The 22,208-nt window shown below is 46.4% G+C and overlaps 1 protein-coding gene across 2 annotated transcripts in view; it reads right to left on the bottom strand.

Annotated features, from left to right (window-relative positions):
• Positions 1-3,924: 3,924 nt before the first annotated feature.
• prmt3 (protein arginine methyltransferase 3) overlaps positions 3,925-22,208 on the bottom strand; it is a 62,610-nt gene continuing 44,326 nt past the window's right edge. For both annotated transcript variants that reach the window (XM_079285599.1, XM_079285600.1), the window contains exons 14-16: positions 19,487-19,537; positions 18,743-18,830; positions 3,925-4,140 (exon numbers count right to left, since the gene is read on the bottom strand). In XM_079285599.1, the coding sequence (XP_079141725.1) occupies positions 4,031-4,140; positions 18,743-18,830; positions 19,487-19,537 (249 nt within the window). In that variant the 3' untranslated portion in view covers positions 3,925-4,030. The remainder of the gene's footprint in view (positions 4,141-18,742; positions 18,831-19,486; positions 19,538-22,208) is intronic.

Below are 22,208 nucleotides of genomic sequence, written 5' to 3'. Positions count from 1 at the left end.
TGTCGCCGCGCAAAAGCACCAAGTGCAAAGCTTTTCTATAGCTCCGTGGGAAAGACCGGAGTTTTGCGTCAGTGCAGCGCAAGGTGCCCTTCGTGTGACATTTTCTTGATAATAGGAGTTTGATAAATCATTGGCCTCGGATTCGGATTTTAAAGGGACAACCGGAGCCAAGACGACGTCGGGCGTTTGTGTGCGTGCGTGCGTGAATTGTGTGCGTTGTGGTTACGCACGGCGGCATGCGTGAGCGCTGGATGGGCTCTCCAACGCTGATTAATACACTTATCTCTGGGGGATGTGTGTAGGATGCTTTACCCACGTACACAGACGCATCCCACGCGAGCACATGCAGCTCGTTTGGGATAAAGACCTCCAGGTTTAGGCTTTTATTGGAGAAGATCGAATGCATCAGGGTGCATGCAAGGTCTAAATAATGTTTGCACTGTGCTGCTGAGTCGGGTTTCTCTGGTACAGTAACAATTAGCCACTCATGTGAAAGAGGCATTTGCGGTGCACACGATTTTTCGTTTTATGCAGAAAAACTTTGTTCCTCACCTTCATCAACATCTAGGCCTGCAAAATGATGATGATAGGAAAGCAAAGAGTGCATTATTGGAGACGTGTTTATTTGAGTTATACTACAAATACGGCTGGTATTCTTTGTAAATATTCTTATACATCAACATACCATGAATATGCACACATCAATTAAGTTGTAGAAGTAAAATAGCCATCTGAAGACCATGTGCTATAAGTGGTCTGAACTATAAATAGTTTTTACATGGGTTTTACGCACGTACGGTACACGCTCCAGGCTCACGTGCGTCACCGACAGGAGCATTGATTGAAATGGAAAAAAAAAGTGGGCGAGGTCTTTATGAAGCTACTCATTTGTTAAAGTCTTACGCAAGAGACGAGGCCTCTTTTTTCTCCTTCAATCACGTGTGTCAGGAGGAACCACTGGAGCTGGACTGGAAGCAGCGACAGTGGAGGGGAGAAGAAAAAAGGTGCCATAGATTCTAAAACACTGCATTGCGCATATACCATCCTCCAAGTCTCCCTTTTAAACCGGTATGAAAGTCCTGAGTGTGATTTACCCAAATACTAAAAAAGACACCAAGCGACCTCGTTTGTCTCATCAACTGAGGATAACTTTAACAACGTTCGTTATAAACAGTTACGGCATCAATAAGGAGTAGCTACGTTGGCCTGCATACAAAAACACACGTAAGCGAAAATAGACTTCGTGTTAAGTGTTTAATCTTGACACTTTGCGGCAACATCAAAATCTTTTTGCTTAATAAAGCGAAATAGCTCCGGCCGTCTCTGATTGGCTGAGTCAACACTGGACGCTAATCTCAGACCTCCAATTATGAATGAGTTTCAGCCAAGACAGACCGTTAGTTGCTTAGCAACCACGCTGTTTAGCTAGCTAATGTTACGGGCCATCAGCGAAACAAATAGGTGGGCAAATAATAATAGTAATAATGTCATAATTTTCGTCATATTATATTACCATTCGATTATTTAATTGGTGTTTTCATATTTATTATCTAAAATAATTATAATTATTTTATGCCATTTAATTAAAGCAGTAGCTACAAGACAGGATAAATATCACATTAAATACAGATACTATTTTAAAATATCTGTATCATATTAATGCACCACCACAAACCCATGGGCCTGTGTAATAAACTAACAAACAACTTTAATTAATATAGGCTAATGTTTCATCCAAATCCTCATCTGCGTTTTTCTGAAGGCTCATTGAATTAAAGTGGCCAATGCACTTGTCTGCTACTGATTTTCCTGTTTTTTTTAATTTATTGTTTTCAACCTGCGCTGATTTCACGACAGCCGAGGGGTGTTGGAGGCAGTGTCCCTGCTGGGATCAGCTGTGGTTACACCGGGACACGCAGAGTCCCACTCGGGGCCGTCCTTCACTCACTGTGCGCCGCTGCGCCAGATAAGAGGCTGAAGCGGGAGTATTAGCCGCCGCCTCCAGTTTAATTACATTGTCAACAGAGAATAATTGTAATTGATTTATACTCGTCTTCCAGAGTCCTCTGAACACACGCACGCGCGCGCACACACACACACACACACACACACACACGCGCACACACACACACCTAGTTTGGTTTCTCACGAGGATTTTAAGTGCAAGAAGTAACAGAACATGGTTTTGCAGCTAAATCAAGCTCACGTGTCTGTCTCTCTGCAGCAGAATGTCCAAAACAACGGTTGTAAAAAAAGAAGAATGTTTTAACAAGGCTCTACTGGTTTCCCATCTGTAATCGTTCTCATTTTTTAAATTTATTTGGAGACCCTGATCAGCGAGCCGAACTAACGCGGAGGGGTTTCTCCTCGTGCTCGTTATTTACACGAGCTCGTGTAATTAATTGATCACTCCCACTGTCGCCCGAGTGATAAGAAGCCGCATCCATCTGAAGCGCCTGGAAAGCGGTGATTCAGCATGATGAGGTCACCCAGGGGCCCACGGCTCATCATCATCATCATCATTACCCTCATCATCATCAGTCCTGGCTGACGGAGCCTCACACTTTAGGTTCGGGGGATTTGAGGATTTTCGTTTTAAACAAGAACGTGAAGCGAATTCCTTTAAGGTGTTTTTTGTTCTCAATTTACAACACAACGTGTCAGGAGATGTTCAGGCAGGAAGCCAACATGCCCCCCCCCCCAAAGAAACGCAAATAAATGTTGCATCTAAAAACAAAGTGTGTGTTTGAGAAACACAAGAATGCTGCATGTATTATGACTTTTTATATGAACAATAAATGTCCATATAAAATCGACTATTCATGAAAACAGATAGAATCATAAAATCGAGTCTTTAAGTGCCTCCGTAAATGGAAGGCTGCCTGTTAGACAACGACCATGAATGAGGTCTGCATTCTGAACAAAGGCAGCTTCTCAAAAGCACTTTTAAAAGCTTCAAGCGCCACAAAATCAGTATACGGAAAAAGGCCGTTCCTGTGAGAATACGCCCTGTTTGTTGTCAGAGCAGACTGTATTCATGTAAAAGCAGAGGACACAGAAGCTGTAGAAATACATCAGAGGAGGCGACTGTCAAATCACCAATAAGACAGTCAGCCCCTCAGCCTGCTCTTCCTCCTCCTCCTCCTCACAGACCACTACTCTTTCATCATCTCAGACAGAGACGGAAGAAAGAAAAAACTTTAATTGTAACCAGAGCTGCTTAATGAAGCACGTAAAGAGGCTTCAGTCAGCCTTTTTAAGACTTCAAATTAATTTCGCACTGTCCCAGTAAACTCACGGAAGATGGATGACGTCCCCGGTGAGATATCACGCAGTTCAAAGTCGGACAATAAGGAGGAGGATATGGACGGACACGAAGAGAAATACTTGGCAAAAGCACACAATCTCTTTAAAAAGGAGAGCTGGCAGCCAGGTCCTCCAAGTGTTTTTTCTTTTGTTGGACATTTTGATCAGACGGGAGACGCACGAGCGTAATGGTGCACGATGAACGTGGCCGACTAGGTAAATGTGTTTTTTTTTTGTAATTTGCAGGTCTAAAAGACATTTAATGATAAAACTGGGCGTAACTGGATTTAAAAGTTCAGGATTTTCAGACATCTAGGTTACATATGTAGCATACAAGTGAGGGTCGGAGAGGAAAGAGGCTGTCGTGGGCTGTCCAGATTGTAAAAACCCCTGAGGTCAATTTATGATTGGTGATATTGGGCTATAGAACTAAAATTGACATTTCTATGCAGTTGCTTCGCATCGTAATTTGACTGCCTTCAAACAACGATTACCTGTAACTTAGACATCTACAAACGATCCTATTGAAGTCTAATCATGTTGACTTCTGCTTAATTAAACACACTCACAAGGAGAACATCTTTATGTTTAACGTTATGTCTTTATTATTACAAGGCACAGAAACAATCCTAACATTCCAAACATCAAAATCAAGTGTATACATGACCGGTCAATTAAAAAGTGGAATATGTTTGCTGGATGTTCTATCACGCGGGGGCTGACGTTACTGCATGCAGTAAGTCTGTTTCCTGTCTCCGAGGTCAAAGGTGACCCACAGTGAGCGAGGGTCCTTCTTGTTTTTCCGCACGGTGATCTTTCCCCGGAGCTCCTCCCCTGAGGAAAGGAGAAATGCTCGTATCAGTACACGGTTTGATTCACTTCGGAGACAGGAGAGCTCTTCCCTCTGTGTGTGAAGGTGTGAGGATGAAAAATGCAACTGCGGCAGGTTTTATTTGGAATAAAAAGGTGGAGTTTCCACAAAGATAACCAGAAGACCTCGGACTGGGGAACAAGTCGTTGATATGCTGTGCACTGTAGGTTTCAGCAGACTTTACTCAAACAGGACTGAGTAAAACAATTGTCGGGGACTATATTCAGCTGGGGATGAATACACGTTTGGTGTGCTGATGAGTATTTAAGGTGGCAAGACCATGTATGTGGGACACCAAATAAACTACAGACTTTGTGTTCATGTGAATGAAGGAACATGTCATAAAGTAACAGTGTCATTAGTGTTGTCAATAAATTATAAACTCAACTTTGTGTTTTCTCTCTCTCCTTGAAACAGTTACATTTGCTTTGGAACAGGTTGTGTCTGGATGTAGTTTTTGTTCACCTCCAGAGAAAGTTGAAGTAAATAAAACTGTTAATCATTTGATTTCCATCCGATAACCGTGAGTGTATCTTGACCGTAGCGTCTTTGCCTTTATATCAGACTCTTAAAAAAGAAAAAGGCAGACAACATCGATCAGTGTGTTCGTAATAAAAGAGAAATGACTACCTGCTCATAAAAACAAGTCTTCCTGACGCCCTGCGGCAGGACAGTGCTGCTGAGCTCAGGCCTCTGCAGCATGAGCAGTGACTCACTGGTGCTTATAGAAATGATGACGTGTGTTAAGGCAATGTGGTTTAATGTATGTTAATAAGCAAGATGGTGGTGCGAGAGCGCGCGCAGACGTCGCCGAAGTCTCCAGATGGCAGCGAGGAGGAAGCGCATCTACGGTACGACGCGCGAGCGAACGGGGAGGCCGGGGAAAAAAGGACGCTGATTATTATGACGCATACTCACTCTGATTGACTTCACGTTTGACTGCTGGAGGTAAATGAATGTTTACCCACACGGCAAACAAGCCCCCCCCCCCCCTCCCTCAACATGCTCTCCATCGCTGGAGGTTAGAGGAGGACGAGAGAAAATGCTGACTGTGGCGCTTTTCTCCATCGAAGCGTTTGCCATCGCTGCTGTCACGTCTCACTCGTTACCATGGCAACGCCGCTGTCGCCCGAGTCTTTGGTGCTGGCGCCGCTCTCCGGGTCCGCCGGTCCACTGCAGAGGAGGACAGACGGACGCGGTTCCAAAGCATTCAGTCCTCATTCTGGGCTTTGGAGGTTATGATATTAATTGATTTAATAACTTTGTGAATTACTTTCAGGAGACCAACGTGATGCTGTTTTTTGGCTGTATTTCATAAAGGTCGGACAACAGAAATCATTTGAGAATCAAAGTTGATGGTGACATATCGTGCTCAGTTTCAGCTTAATATTTGTATTTTGGGTTTCTACTAGAACAGAAAAAATATTATTTTTCACATACTGTCTGAATATACCTGTATTCATCCCGTCTCTTTAAGGCCCCCCCTCCCAAAATAGCCTGACGCTCCAATTGGCGTTTGAGAAATATATGGTGCACCTTTGCAAACGTAGTTCGTGAGCGGTATATTTTATAGACGAGCCTTTTGTGATATGTCCCTTTTAGAGTCCTGATCAAACAGAACGGCTAGATTTCTGGCTTTCTTGAATAACTTGCAAAACACAGTCTGAGCCTTTGACCAGTGGCTGTTTACCGTCCCCAACAGATAGAAATGTCCGAGGCTGTCCCAATAACAACGTCACGGCGAATGTGACGAACTGGGTCAAACCCAGCAGTAATAGATAAGGACATGTGCCTGGTTTGTGTTTTCTGTGTGGCAGCACTGGTGATGATGGGCCTCAAGGATACTTAAAAAAAAAAAAAAACTACATTTGCTTTCATTTCATAGGAAAGACACACGGAGCCTCAACTTCACACCAGCTATAGTGGGAACAGCAACAGAGCTCATGGGGGCAGTGGACGGCTGAAGTCAAACTCAACTTGGAGAAAGGCCAATAAAAAGGTTAAAGCAATAATTGCTTTCCCTTTGGCGAAAAAAAGAGGTGTGGGAGCAAAGACGTTTACCCACAAAGTAACTTCACAGAGAACCGTCCGACTAACCCCTCGTGTTCCACATTATAGTATCGTCTGCTCAGACGCGGTGCGACTACTGCAGCGCGGCTGCAATCAGTCAGACCAAACTCCCCGTGGAGGAGGCGTCAGTACACCGGCCACTCAGATGCTGGGGGACAGAGTTAACCATGTGTGGAAATGAGCCGGGCTTTTCGCCACGATGTCGTACATCAACGTGCCAGTGTCATTAAGCACAAGAAACAGCCCGACGCAGCCTCTCTCCATGAAATTACACAGGAAATACACGGCTCGCGTTAGTGCTTCAGCTAAACTGTTGCCATCTACATTTTAACCATTTCACACTGCTACAGTATGTGCCGCTCCGTACAGTGAGGGCAAGTGTGGACTGAGCTGAAGTACTGCCATACTAACTGATTGTCACAGAAACGTACGACGATGTTCTTATTTCAGGAGTGTAAAAACACAGGACCGGTTTATCCTGAGTGTGCATTCAACACAATCATTCCTGTTTCTCTAAAGTGCAAGGAGAGACGTGTGTTTTTGCTGTCAGTTGGCGGAATGGAGGAGCGTTAACATCAGACACGCAGTTCAGTGAAGATGCTCTTGGGAACTCTCGCGGTTATCGAAATACCAAAAGCATTTTGGACGAGACAAGGATGCACTGCAGCGATGCTCACGGCCACATCTCGTTGGCATCCTCCCTCTTGCTGCAGTCTACCTTCATTTTTTTAAATCTTTTTTTTACATCTCAGGCCTTTCCTGTTGTTGGGCTCTGGCCATATGGCTTAAACATGTGCTGTGGACAAAGACAATCAGGCCTTCGCTTTTTCAAGCAAAGGTCTCATCCTGACTTGTAGTTTGAGGAGAGCAAAGGGATTTCACACTCAGGTGTGAATTCCCCCCCCCCCCCCAAATAACCATGGTAACCGCGGCAATCTCATTGGCCGAGAGCCAAGAGACCCGAGGACCCCTGTGGTTCGGCCACTGTTCTATAAAACTCTCTGCTGCCCCCACCTCATAGCTTTCCCCCTTCGACCTCGGTTGAGTTAGGAAGCACGCAACCGCTCTTCACCCGGACCTTCGTCCTGGACGCATGAAGACACCTCGGCCTCTCCTCCCCCCTCCAGCACGCACGAGGCCACGAGGAGACAACGGCCCTCAAACCCTCAAACCCTGACAGGTCACGAGCCATTTCGCTGGACGAAACAGCCCGCGAAACGAATCCGCATCAGCGATCCGTTCTCTGCTTTTTGTTTCTTTTTATTTTGTGCACAAACCGGCACAGAGGAGCCCGACGAAGCCTCGCTCCTCTCGTGACCGAGGATTCCCGGCAAGACGCGCAGACACGTCGTCTCATCCGAAGTTAACTGTTCTCCCTGCAGCGAGTACAGACCGGACCTGCGTTTGCTCCAGAGCCACGCTAACGGACCGAAGCCGCGCCAGCTCACCGCCGCGCGACACACAGCGCCCGCTGCAAAGCCGCGCCGACCCGCAAGCCCCCCCCTGTCCCCCTTCCCGACGAGGAAAACGGACAGCTTTGCCACAAACACTTCCACGTTGCAACGAAGCATCTACAAGTAAGATTCTTGGCATTTGGGCATAGCTTAGCTTAAATTAACGTAAGTTTAATTCAGGCCATTCATTTATATGTTGATATTCCCGTGTTTTTGTGTGTTTAAGACTGTCGCGTGATATTGAGGTATTACGCAATCATTACGGAACTCCTCGCGGACGAGAGAAGCTCCGCTGTATTCGTGTATTAACTGTGACTGTTTGCTTGGATTTATTTGATTTCTTTTCATTGGTTTTACTACACTTCGTGTAGTATTCTCTGCTCATTAAATCAGCTCTGTGAGTGAAGTGTGGAATCTCGGCTATTGTACATAACTGCTGGCAGTTCTACCGACAACGGCACGTTATGTACGATACGCCAGACACCCCCATTATCACTACAACGCGGACAGCACGCAGAAGTCTGATCCATGAGCCCCCACCTTTTTTCTCTTTCCTCCTTTCACGAAACACACACACACATACAGCTCCTAATTCTACCCCTGGGGAACCTCGTTCAAACGAGCGCCTCACATCACGTGCTGCCCAGGCAAACGTGAATTACGTACAGCAGCCCCATTCTGCCATTTTGTCCGGGTCCCTCGACTCCGCCATCTTTGTAGTTTCTAGCTGTAGTTCTTAAGGCCCCTCCCCTTTGGCCAGCGTCACTCGACGCCGCCATCTTTGTAGTCTTTAGCGTAGCTGTAAGACTCCCTCCTTTTCACCCACAGACCCACACACACACACACACACACAGACATACACTCTCATCCATTTTATTCATTCTTTAGTTTAGGCATATAAAATTGTATGATAACGTTTGTTGGTTGCAATATTAATTGATTCTGATCATCTATTATTTTGATTTAATAAACTCTGTTATACTTTAAGGAGCAGTCGTCTGTGATTACTTGTGCATATGTATTTGATAAGACTGTATGTAGTAGCCGGTGCTCGAACTTAAAAACCTTCACTGTCACTGAATGTGTAGTCATACGCAGACTATTGACATTATGAGTGACTACTAATTATGAGACTTAGTTTTATCGTTTGGTTATTGGTCCCTGTTCGCAGGGTGGTGCCCCGTTTATATTAATAATCATTAATAATTGTTACATACATCAATAATTCTATTGATGTCAAGAATTCAGTTTCTTAAATGCTGATAACCCAAACACGCTCCTTTAGATCCCAACATAATGGTGCCCCGTGTGAGGGGCTACGTTATTCCAGTTTTGTTACAGTATATATGCACAGTAATCCATAATTATTTTTGAATAATTAATTTTCCGAAAAATATTTTTTTTTCGAAAAATTATTTTTTTTCCTCTTTTGAATGATCCAAATTCCTGAAACTTATTTCCCAAAATAGGTAGGCTTTGATCTTCAAAATCTTGTCTTATTGTAATTAAATTTTTGATTTTAAATTTTGATTTTTAATCTTAATCTTTAATTCCCTTCTCGAAATTTTATTTCGTTTCCAGGTTTAACTATTCGTTTCATTTCTTAAAACTAACAGCCAGCTGTGTAGTAGATTTGATCGTTTATTTGTAATACCTTGCTTGTTTTCTTAAATCCCTCAAAGAAGTTACACACAGCTGTCACAGGCCCAAAGTGCTAAACTACATTAGCATTTTCGCACCTCTGGCTGCAAAGCAGTAGTGATACCTCAGAGCAGCAACAGTAGAAACGTAAGTCACAGAGCTAGACATTTCACTGTGCGCCTGCATGAACCGTAACACTAACAGTAATTAACATCTAACAGTAGAAATCCTAAGTTACCGAACTAGACATTTCACTGAGAACCGTAAACACTAACAGTTTCCGGTCTAACACTAGGGAATCAACAACTACTGGGAGTCGTACTCATTAGAGAGAATGAGCGACGAGAAATTCCCCATTCCTGGAGCTGTAGCTCCAGAAGACACCGCATTACGAGATGCGGTGGCTGATGTCCTCGGACTCACAGCAAAGGAAAGAGAGTACTTTGTAAAATACACTGCTGTCCTATGCGACGAGCAATTAGAGCAGCTGGTGGCTTATGTAAATAACCCAGCAGGTAACAGAGAGCGCCTGATTCAGAACGTAATCGGCGAAATACTGCTCATCTACCATCAGAAAATGCAGCTGCAAGCTGCCCGAACCCGGGCACAGAGCGACGAGCAGCAACGCGAGATCTGGACACTCCGAACAGAGGTTCAGGAGTTGTCACGTGACTGTAGAGCCCTACAGTCAGAAAATAGTAGCCTGCGCAGTGACCTCAGAGAGGTCAACCTAGAACTCTCTAAAGCATCAGAGAGTGATGACAAACTGAAAGCGCTTCAAGGTGTTCCAGCAACGCCGGTAGGTACCGCTACCCCCTATCGAGCCTTTCAGCCCAGTCATTTCTTGGTCTCGGCTCCCTCATTCCCCGAGACCCGAACCACCTTGCATTTCTTGAAAGCGACATCCCCAACCAGGAGGAGAGAGGACCAACACCAGGTCCTAGTCGGCCCAGGTGGCTTCAAAACCACCTCAGGCGAACGCAATCCTCCACGCAGTTTACGCGCACGACAAGAACTGACCCCATCCCCCTCAGGGAGGGAGGATGATAGTCGTTACCACCATCGCGAGTATGGAGACTTAGACGACTCGGATGGCTCAGGCCCCATCAACCTTGGAGGCCTGTGTACTCGACAGATTGAGTCTCTGGCGAAAGACGTAGAGCGCTTCAATCCCGATAATCACGACTCGAGCATCGATGACTACCTAAGGGAGATCGATCGCTGCCTCCTCGACCTATCGCGCCCCTCATCGCGCGAAAAGCTAAAGCTAGTGTGGAAAACCACTGCGCGAAGCGTCCACGCTTTCATTAAAACGCTCCAGCCGAGCATCCGCGACTGCTATTCATCCCTTTGTCACGCCCTTAGGGAGGAGTACTCCCTGTACACCGACCCAGCTTCTGCCACCCTCGGCGCCTTTGCCATTCCCCCGGAAAGGCTAGAGTCTCCGAGAGACTACTTCAGCCGTTTGAGATCTGCGTACTTCCAAGGACGTAACGCCCCAGGTCTAGAAGAAGACCATGCCTTCAAGTCGCTTTTCTTGCACAATCTCCACGACAACGTGAGATACGATGTTACTATGCACTGCAGAACGAGTAACCTCACCATGCCAGAGATTAGGAAATACGCGCAACTTGCATGGGAGACACGCGGACGGCCGACAAATCGGTACGAAGACACCGCCATAGTCTTAGGCATCCAACAGTCGAGCGACTCCGACCTAGCGTCGGAAGACGACGAGAGGACTTGGCCTAGCGAGCCCTGGTCACCCCCGAGGAACAAACGACCCTGGCGGTCGAAAGACCAACGGAACCAGGGGGGTGAAAGACGCCCTCAAGGGCAACCCATCAGGTAACGCTGACTCGCAGCCCACCTGACTAAGCCGAGTGACCTTTCCCCCTGCTGCCAAGTCGACGTGGTAGGGGGGGGGAAGAGAACTCAGCACACTTCCGGAAACGACCACTCCCATTTTCACACCTCGTTCTTCAACCTTCTTGGGCGACCTTGTTCGCAAAGGCAATGCCCGTTATGTATAAATCTATACATATTCTTCAGTCCTACTGGGGGGTCATAACACTCTTGCTCTACCCGACTCCGGGTCAGAAACGAGCCTCATGTGTTCCCCCACCTTTTCGCATACACCTCTAGGGTGCCACAACCTTAGAGGCCCTTTCGAGCACCCTAGCTCGTAAGATCTTTCGTCAACTAAGCCTTCTTCTCCTGCTCTGTCAGCATGAGCCACCTCCAGCTTGTTCAACGAAGCCACCGCCTTCTTTCAGCCGAGTCATCGGCCGGGCCTGTCAAGTCGCCAGTGCCGTAGGTAACTGAACTTGACCTGTGCGCCGGACCTGTCTCCATCTCTAATTAGGAGGGTGGGGGGAGGGAGATATCACCAGCCCGCCATGACACACTCCAGAGTGAAACTGTTCGCGACATTTCCCTGAGTGCTGACGGTAACGTGGGATATCGGCCCTCGCCACTTGAACAGCGCGAGGGGGGTGGATCTCTGACAACAGAAACTTAGAGAGATGCACTTCACAGGAAGTACACTCTAATCTCGCCAGTGCCGAAACCAACCGGCAGAATGGCAGCTTACTATTGACTACTAACGTTTAACTGCATGCTCCAACTCACCCTGTAGACATGCACTAACCGCTAACACAGCCAACTTCAACCAGAACAGTTGCATGACCTGACAAACCATTGTGACTGTAAACTGATGCTCCACTCTCATAGAGAACTCTTTGCATGCTTTATACTCTACCAGAAGTAACCAAAGAAGACATAACCTCTGCCGTAGCAGTCAGATTTAACCCAGGACCTCATCCGAGAAGGCTCAGCTGTCAACAGCTGGAGCAGCGAGAGACCAGCCTAGCTAGTCACACTAGCCGTGCTAAGAAATCTGTAAATCTGCTACCACTACTGTTATGCAACCCTCACAGGTACCTCTGGCCTATAGTCTTGGCAACGCAACTCCAATATCGATAGATTCCAAAACTTAGACACAGGACTCGCTCTAAATCTACCGATTAGAGAGAGAGATAGACGCACATATCATGTACTAATAGATCCAGAAGCGACAGACAAACTGGATTCCCTCCTATTCATAACACCACGTAGCCAACCTACGACTGCTCCGCCGACGGACTCCAGCCCTGTCTAGGAGTTGAACCAGTAACCACTGTTTGCCCCTCACCTGCTTCTTGTCTTTCTATTCTTTCCTTCTCTCTCTTTTGTTTTGTTTATTTGGGTTGTTACTTTCTTTGACACTGTGCCACAATGCTAGATTATCACAACATCATAATAGCGATTGAATTATTTGGGAATAATGTTTTGCTCACCTATGATTTGAATTGTGTATGATAGTAGATGTAGGTAGAAGTAGTTAAAGTCATCTGCCCAGATGCCACCTTAGTCATCTGCCCAGATGCCAATGAACTCTGAACTTGAACACCATGAACTTGACCACTATGCCTTGAACTCTATGAACAATGAACACTGCCTGTTTTAACCACTGCTTTTGGTCTCAGGAACACTTGGACTGTCTCACCTCTTCAGGTTCCCCCACCACATGGATGCACATGCCAGCCCTTGGTTTGCTCTAACGACCGAAGCCAACACCTCGCTCTTCAGAACAAAGGGGGGATGTTGGGCTCTGGCCATATGGCTTAAACATGTGCTGTGGACAAAGACAATCAGGCCTTCGCTTTTTCAAGCAAAGGTCTCATCCTGACTTGTAGTTTGAGGAGAGCAAAGGGATTTCACACTCAGGTGTGAATTCCCCCCCCCCCCCAAATAACCATGGTAACCGCGGCAATCTCATTGGCCGAGAGCCAAGAGACCCGAGGACCCCTGTGGTTCGGCCACTGTTCTATAAAACTCTCTGCTGCCCCCACCTCATAGCTTTCCCCCTTCGACCTCGGTTGAGTTAGGAAGCACGCAACCGCTCTTCACCCGGACCTTCGTCCTGGACGCATGAAGACACCTCGGCCTCTCCTCCCCCCTCCAGCACGCACGAGGCCACGAGGAGACAACGGCCCTCAAACCCTCAAACCCTGACAGGTCACGAGCCATTTCGCTGGACGAAACAGCCCGCGAAACGAATCCGCATCAGCGATCCGTTCTCTGCTTTTTGTTTCTTTTTATTTTGTGCACAAACCGGCACAGAGGAGCCCGACGAAGCCTCGCTCCTCTCGTGACCGAGGATTCCCGGCAAGACGCGCAGACACGTCGTCTCATCCGAAGTTAACTGTTCTCCCTGCAGCGAGTACAGACCGGACCTGCGTTTGCTCCAGAGCCACGCTAACGGACCGAAGCCGCGCCAGCTCACCGCCGCGCGACACACAGCGCCCGCTGCAAAGCCGCGCCGACCCGCAAGCTCCCCCCTGTCCCCCTTCCCGACGAGGAAAACGGACAGCTTTGCCACAAACACTTCCACGTTGCAACGAAGCATCTACAAGTAAGATTCTTGGCATTTGGGCATAGCTTAGCTTAAATTAACGTAAGTTTAATTCAGGCCATTCATTTATATGTTGATATTCCCGTGTTTTTGTGTGTTTAAGACTGTCGCGTGATATTGAGGTATTACGCAATCATTACGGAACTCCTCGCGGACGAGAGAAGCTCCGCTGTATTCGTGTATTAACTGTGACTGTTTGCTTGGATTTATTTGATTTCTTTTCATTGGTTTTACTACACTTCGTGTAGTATTCTCTGCTCATTAAATCAGCTCTGTGAGTGAAGTGTGGAATCTCGGCTATTGTACATAACTGCTGGCAGTTCTACCGACAACGGCACGTTATGTACGATACGCCAGACACCCCCATTATCACTACAACGCGGACAGCACGCAGAAGTCTGATCCATGAGCCCCCACCTTTTTTCTCTTTCCTCCTTTCACGAAACACACACACACATACAGCTCCTAATTCTACCCCTGGGGAACCTCGTTCAAACGAGCGCCTCACATCACGTGCTGCCCAGGCAAACGTGAATTACGTACAGCAGCCCCATTCTGCCATTTTGTCCGGGTCCCTCGACTCCGCCATCTTTGTAGTTTCTAGCTGTAGTTCTTAAGGCCCCTCCCCTTTGGCCAGCGTCACTCGACGCCGCCATCTTTGTAGTCTTTAGCGTAGCTGTAAGACTCCCTCCTTTTCACCCACAGACCCACACACACACACACACACACAGACATACACTCTCATCCATTTTATTCATTCTTTAGTTTAGGCATATAAAATTGTATGATAACGTTTGTTGGTTGCAATATTAATTGATTCTGATCATCTATTATTTTGATTTAATAAACTCTGTTATACTTTAAGGAGCAGTCGTCTGTGATTACTTGTGCATATGTATTTGATAAGACTGTATGTAGTAGCCGGTGCTCGAACTTAAAAACCTTCACTGTCACTGAATGTGTAGTCATACGCAGACTATTGACATTATGAGTGACTACTAATTATGAGACTTAGTTTTATCGTTTGGTTATTGGTCCCTGTTCGCAGGGTGGTGCCCCGTTTATATTAATAATCATTAATAATTGTTACATACATCAATAATTCTATTGATGTCAAGAATTCAGTTTCTTAAATGCTGATAACCCAAACACGCTCCTTTAGATCCCAACACTGTTCATTGCAGAGCTAAGAAGCAGATTTGGGGCGGTGTGTCCCAAGCACCACTGTGCAGACGCAAAACCAGTGAGTTGAATCACTGAAGAAGAAGCTGAAGGTCGGACAGGCTCAAGCACCGCCGGAGTGCCAACGATGGGGGATGGGGTGAGCGAGTATGTGATCCTGGACAGGTGAGGGCGGAGGAGAAGAGGAGATTTACAACAGCCACAGCACCACTCGGGACAGAGGAGGTGACTCGTGAAAGTGGGTGGGAGCAAAAAAACAACAACCCATTGTCCAATGAGAGTCCCGATAGGAACAAACGCCCACGGCGCAGCTAACCAGGCCACGGCCTCACCTCGAGGATCATGGGACTTTTCTTGCAAATTAAAAAAGAAAAGACAAAAAAAAGTGACCTCCTTTCTCCGGGTACATTAAAGGAGGTAAAGCTGTGAAAAAAAGGACCCTCCTCTTCAATACTCGAGCTACACAAACACACCAGAGCATGACAAATGATTCGCTGTTTAATTTATTACGCTGCCAGTCGCGAGGATTTGCAGGGATGTTTTGTTCCGGCCTGCTGCGTGCCTTCTCTCTCTTCTGCCGGCACCTCCCACAAGCAGCGCAGCCTCGGAGTTAATTACTGCTGCACTCGTACAAACACATCAAATGGGATTCGGTCTCTCGCCGTGATGAATCACCACAGACACAGTCGGTATTAAAAAACAAACCGCTGGTTGTTTATGCCCGGCCCTCACCACAGCCGATCAGAGCTGAATGTGCTTTTCAGTCAACACCCAGGAGGACAGGCCACTGTGTGTGTGTGTGTGTGTGTGTGTGTGTGTGTGTGAGTGTGTAGGAAAGAGTTTGGTGCTCTTCAAGGTGACTTTAGGAAGTTTTCTCTTACAGCCAGAGGGGAGTTTAGTATAGAAGCATTCAAGTACTCTTGTGAATTTGAGTGTGTGGAGGAACAGTGTGTGTGTGTGTGTGTGTGTGTGTTTGTGTGTGCTATAAAGTGCACCATAGGAGTCTAGCAGGCAGCCGGAATGCTGTTAAAAACTCAATTTCTGGTTTACGGCCCCTGGAGGAGGCTGGGGACCGTCAGCGTGCCGGGGTGGCGCGAGCTCATCAATAACACGCCGCACACTCCCTCAACTCGCACTCTTCCTCCTTCGTTTTGTTCTTCCGATAAACTTGTCCTCCTCGCACTCGGTGCGGCTCACATATGAAGCACAGACTGAGCGGATCTTTACAGTCCCCACGTCAGTTTAAGCTAGACTCGGCTGGATCAGAAACCCGCTGGTTGTGAGCTTGGGCTGTGAACATGTGTGTGTGTGTGTGTGTGTGTGAGAGTGTGTGTGTGTGTGTGTGTGTGTGTTGGCTAATGCCGTGACTTGTCACTATGCCCCCAAGTAACCCCAAGAGCCCAGATGCTCTGCTGACTGTAAAATGAGGCACACAGTTCAAAAAGAGAGAGAGAGAGAGAAAGAGAATGAGAGTAAGGGAGAGAAAGAAAAATCTGTTTTAAATTGTGTGTACGTGTTGCACGAGTGTGTAAGACAGCATGTGCAGCCCCGTCTCCGACAAATTACATTCCCATACAACTAAACTGCATTCTCAGCTTCGTTTCGGGGGGGAACGTATTTTTCTCCTGGATTACGGTGGCAGTTTCAAATACGTGGTCAACGTTGTAGATTGAAGAAAAGAAAAGAAAATGCAACAACATTATTTCTGTTGGCTCAATGAGTCTGTTACGTTATTGAGGTAACGGACGGACACTTAAAGAAGTCAACGTTGACTTTTGGTTTCACAGGAACAGCGGCCTCTGCGTTTGTCCGACCCGATGCTCTGCATGGTGACCGTGAAGGCCACCGCTTCACTTCCATCACACCATTGGGTGAACCCCTCGAGCCCTGTATGGACGCATCTGCACTCATTATGTTTCTCCGCTCCGCACAAGTGACATAGGGAACAGAGCCCCGACATTCTGCGCCAGACAATCAAATGAAATCCGTGTCCGCTCCGCTCCGCGGTTTCCTCACGTCTGCACTGTGTTTGCATTCTGTCGTCCTCAGTGCTCACACTCAGCTGCGTTTATCTGACCCGGCGGAGCACGGAAGCCTGCGATAGCGTGTGAGCGGCGTCAGACGTTCTGACGCCGCTATCGTCCCGGCTGAGCGTGGCTAAGGGCCGCCGGACATCAAGCGCTGGTCATTTATTACAGCAGACTCCCATCTAATGTCTGGTCAGCGAGTGGACAGCCGGCCCCCGGAATCATCCATCCCCACATCTGCAGACACATCTGCGATTCCCATTATGATAACGCGCACAGACGGCCAGAGTGAACAGCAGCAGCACACACACTCACAACATACACAGAAAAAGGGATCATTATACCAGTCTGCTATGATTCATTACAACAGTATCAACAGCAGCAGAGTTTTGTCCTGTAACTCGTTTATTAAAGCTTTATCCTTCTCTGATCTAAATCGCTCAGACCGGTTCTTCCTGGGACAAAATGCTCTGGCACACACAGGAAGTGGTGCATTTGTGTTTCCTTTAAATACTCTTCTTCCTTCATGAGATGAAAATGTTTCGAAGGGGAAAAGTCAGGACAACATGCTGATGTGAGTTTATATTTTGCCTCCTCGTTATTGTGTTTGTTTGTTTGTTGGACTTCCTATTAGAGACAGACTGAACAGTAAATGCTTCAAGTATAGAGTAACAGTAGAACAAGTTGAGAAGATTCAGTGATGTCTGTTAAATCGTCGTATTTATCAAATGTATTCGCCTCCATGAGCTGGAAGTAATTTCAGACCAAGTAAAACCGGTTTCATGCTTCTTGCAGGCAGAGCGGCTGTCAATCACTTTTCAAATAAGTAGACTAGTCTACAACAAGTGAGCAGGACTACAGAAGAGAGGAGGTTCGTTCGTGTTTGCAGGGGCCGTGCACGCCGTCGTAATGAGCATGAAATAGGTTTAATGCTGTGACAGCAAAACCTTTTAGTGCATCATCGAGCAAGGGTGCTTTTCTTTATTGCTAATGGTAAGTGGAATAACAATTTCTTCATTTAAAAGTAACATCGTCTTTAACACCGTTTTAAGGTGAAGTCCGCCGTGTTAGACATCAACTCCAGACTTTACGGGTGATTTTACATCGTGTACTTTTTTTAAAAGTTGATTGGATTTGTTGGGTACTTGGGGCTTGGGACTATTCCTCCACTACAGTAAAAAATAGATGTTCTAAGGTTTCCACGTTCATGCCCGGTTGATGACATTTTCCCTGTTATGTTTGCTGGAGTTTGAACCTGCAGACAGTCGTTTCAAAGAACATCCACACGTCACAGCAAGCTGCACCAGCTCAAAACACGTAACTGTGCTGACACAGCGATTACATTTCACCGGTCAGTTACAAAGCGCTGCTCTGGTAGCGTCATGTCATGATTCAGAGGCCTGTAACCTGGCTATCAGATGAAGTTCTACATGCTGTCGCCGATGGCTGAATGAGATTTGTTTTGATCCCTCGCCGTCTCTCTGGGTGACAGATAACGGGTGTCAACCAGCCTGACTACATCTCCACCACAGACAGATTACCTGCCGCAGCTCGCTATGACGCACCGCCAGAGAGGCAAATAAAACCAAGAAAGAAAATAGAGCCATACAACCTAAATGGAACTCAACCACACATGTAAACTCCTCTTGGCCTAAGAATGTGTACGTGAGAGCGGACAAAAGTGTAAAACCTCCCTGTGCATGTAGAAAGAGTGTTGCAGAGTGTTTTCACTGACCTGCTTGGACAGAGAGAGGCCTCTCCAGTAGGAAGACTGTCTGTTTCCAGTGCGTCTTTGTGACCTGAGGACCCGTGGAGAACATCACCTGGTGTGATAATACGTGAAAAAAAACCAAGAGCACAAACATCACAAACTGGTGCTACCTTACAGCACGGAACACTTTGTCATGTTGCAGCATTTCACAAAAACAAAACCACTTTTTGGATGTTCCGGGACATGAAATCGGTTTATAAATCGGTTTAAACTTTTGAAGATATTCTTAATTCATAAAAATACAGACTATAAAAAGTGTCAGAAAAACAAGGAAAGCTTACTGGAGGTAAATCTTCTATTTCATGGTTTCTGTTCGGGCCAATCCATGCTTAAACTAAACCATTCATAGCTTACTCTGCATTATCAATGAAACCCAATTGTACTGTGTTCATGAAGCAAACAGATAGTACCATGTTACACTGCTCCGGCCTTAGGTGCTAGTGGGGATGAACATTTAGTGGACCATCCATAGCATGCAGTTAAGAGTCTCAGGTACAATAGGAAGTGCAAACGAAAGGCATATCGGTGTTGCTCACAGAGCTTGGCATCGGCTGTTCCAACTGGCCGGCTCTGCTGGGTCAGTGCTTATATCAGCAGCCGGCTAGGACGCCCGTCGATTGCCAGCGGACGCCTCGGGGAGGAGGAACACGCCAAAGCGTGAACATAATTGAGTTTCCGTTAAATGGCTTGGCTGTGGCCGTCGCTTACCTTGTTGCCGCAGCCTTTGTCAAAGAAAATGTCAAAGTAGCCGACAATTGCCTGCAATGAAATATGAGGGCCGTGTTAGAATGTGACACAACGATAAACCCCTGGATTTGTTTGACTACGCTGCAACTCTTGGCACGCAGCGCTGAGAGAGGCAGGAGGCACAACAAAGTCTCAGGGTTTTAATGAGCAAAGCAATGAATGAGTTGAGGAATAAGGCAGTAAAACCACACTGGGAACACATTTTACTGTTCAAATATTTACAGTTATCTTTACTGTACTTACCTACCTTCAAGGAGACAAGGATTGAGATTAGCTTGCTTGCCATGCTTACCACGTCATTGCGTGTGTGTGTGTGTGTGTCTGGTAACTGTATCGGCTTCTCTGTTACAGAGAATGGGTAACGATACGACTCATGTGCACTCTTCAACCCTCCTTCCTTCTCAAAACCAACTGGGTTTCTCCTTCAGGCTGAGTCAACAACAGCTCCCATGTGCTCCCGCTGCACCTCATCTGGGAGACTTGTCATCGGACAAAAGAAATTAATTATGAGGCTGCCTCCAACGACACCGAGGCAATTTTGCTGACAATAAAAAAAAAAAGAAGAATTCCAGCGTGTTACATGAAATTAGCAACGGTGGCTATTTTGGTGACAGCAATGTGAAAACAGTCTGGAGGAATGGGTACAGGAAAATAAACACTCATGTGTTTTTTCGTCCAAATGAATAGGAAGGCGTGTTCATCTGAATAATGCCCACTCAGGGAAAGGACAAATGACAAATCTCTGCTCCCACGGAATCCATTCTTATGATTATTAGTTTGGCAAACCACAGAAGAAGAAACTAGCCAGTCCGAGGCTTCACTAAAGCTTTTTTAAGCCTTAGATGTGACAGACTTCTTTTCCTTCGCGCTGGGGTTTCCAATTCACTAAATGCCTGCGTGGAAATGTAGTCTTTTATAAAATACACTCTCTGCTGATGTGGATCTACAGAGCAAGAAACACAACTGAGTGAAAACCAATGCACACATCTACAACAAACTGAAGGGAGAGTCCAGTGCCAGAGTGCCTGTAGGTGACCGCTGTCAGATATGTGAGGTAAAAACCACCCCCCAGGCTTGTTTTCCTCCCATTTCTCCCCCCGCTGGAGGAGGAGAGAGGCACTCTATCAATCTCAGGAGCGCACTTGTAGTGGCAATGATGCAGAACTAATAGCTTTTAATCCTGACGCAGCTGACAACTTGGAGGCCAGCTCTCTGAGACAAAGAAGAGCCGAATCAATGGAAGAGGGGGGAAGAGAGGAAAGAAGGGAGGTAAAGACAGGAAAACAGACACGGGGAAGACATACAGAGCATTGGAACAACAAGGGAAGGAGCAGGAAAGGGGAAAGGGGCTGTAATATAATGTGAAAGCTGGGGAGACGGTTTCCTATTTAGGGTTTTTAGCATCTGTTCAAAGCTTCTGTAAAAGTCTCCCAAATTGAAATTCAATAATTTCTGCAAGTGAAACTGGCCAAAAGCGATACATTTTTTACAATGCATCTACAGCGTACACACAAAGACTCAGATAATCCGGAATGCCGTCAGAAGCCGTGTTCGACACACTCCCCGCACAGAGGCTTCAATCAACCTTTATCGACACAGACAGGCAGGGGCGGAACGCTAGCTCACGACTAAACCGCCAGAAAATAACCCGAAGTGGATAAAAGAGCATGTCAACCCAATGCAATTATGGCTTTTAATGAACGCTACGGAGACGCTCGGTACTGAGGTAATTAGGAAATTAGCCGTAATTACTCATCAGGCAGAGCAGATTCACCTCTCCTAGCCGGGGAGGCAGAGATCATCCTCAGTGCGCCTCGCCGATGTCAACGCCTCGTAAGCGAGATTGATTGTCACTTCGACGTTGTGCAACGTTCACACACAGCAGCGAGACGGGCAAATTAAAATGTAGGCCACTGAGTGAAACTTGCAAATACAAAAAAACAAAAAACAGGAGAAGCTTGTCGCTGAGCTTCTCCATTAAAATCCCATTTGAAAGAAAGAAAAAGAAAGTATTGTAACTGCCTCATGTATAAAACACCAAAGATGTGGAAGTTTAAGCAATCAGCAAGAAAGACCTTGATGACTCACATCTGATCCGGACGGTACGAGCCTATAGCTGATCACTTAATGCTTCCTGCTAATGCGTAAACAGGCTGAAGGTAAGAGAGTTGATCAAACTTCTCGGGGCCCTTTGAAAGAATTTAATGACAGCTTTTACAACGGCCAGTAAAACGGTATACCTCGATTCAAACTTTCCCTCCAGATGGGAACTAAAAACAGCAGCAGGAGTTCAGCTGCAGCTTTCTTCACTTCATACTATTTACGTCCATCAAACAGAGCATTCAGTCATGTTTCTGTCCACCTGATGAAGACCAATAGTTCTTCTAGTTTTCACAACTCAGAAAAATACCAGGGTGTTTAGCTGCTACATGTTCCACTTTCTTCACTTGCTCATTGCTAATTTGCCTAATTTGTCCGCTGTTTGGTGCTAAGCAGGTAGCGTACAGCGAGTTATCTGAGCTGGTTTGCTAAAAACGGAACCCTGTTTGAAAGAAATCAGGTTCATGAGAGTGCTGAAACAGTAAATGTGCCGTTTCAGCAAAACAATGAGCTAAAAGAGGCTAAAAATCTCTGAAGAGACGCAGAGTTGGTGATCATTTTCTGCACTATGAGCCAGTGCTGT

The sequence above is a fragment of the Melanostigma gelatinosum genome, assembly GCF_949748355.1.
Source record: "Melanostigma gelatinosum genome assembly, chromosome: 2".
NCBI classification, from domain to species: Eukaryota; Metazoa; Chordata; class Actinopteri; order Perciformes; family Zoarcidae; genus Melanostigma; species Melanostigma gelatinosum.
Note: the sequence above shows the minus strand (reverse complement) of the source record. Positions and strands in the feature narration are given on the sequence as shown.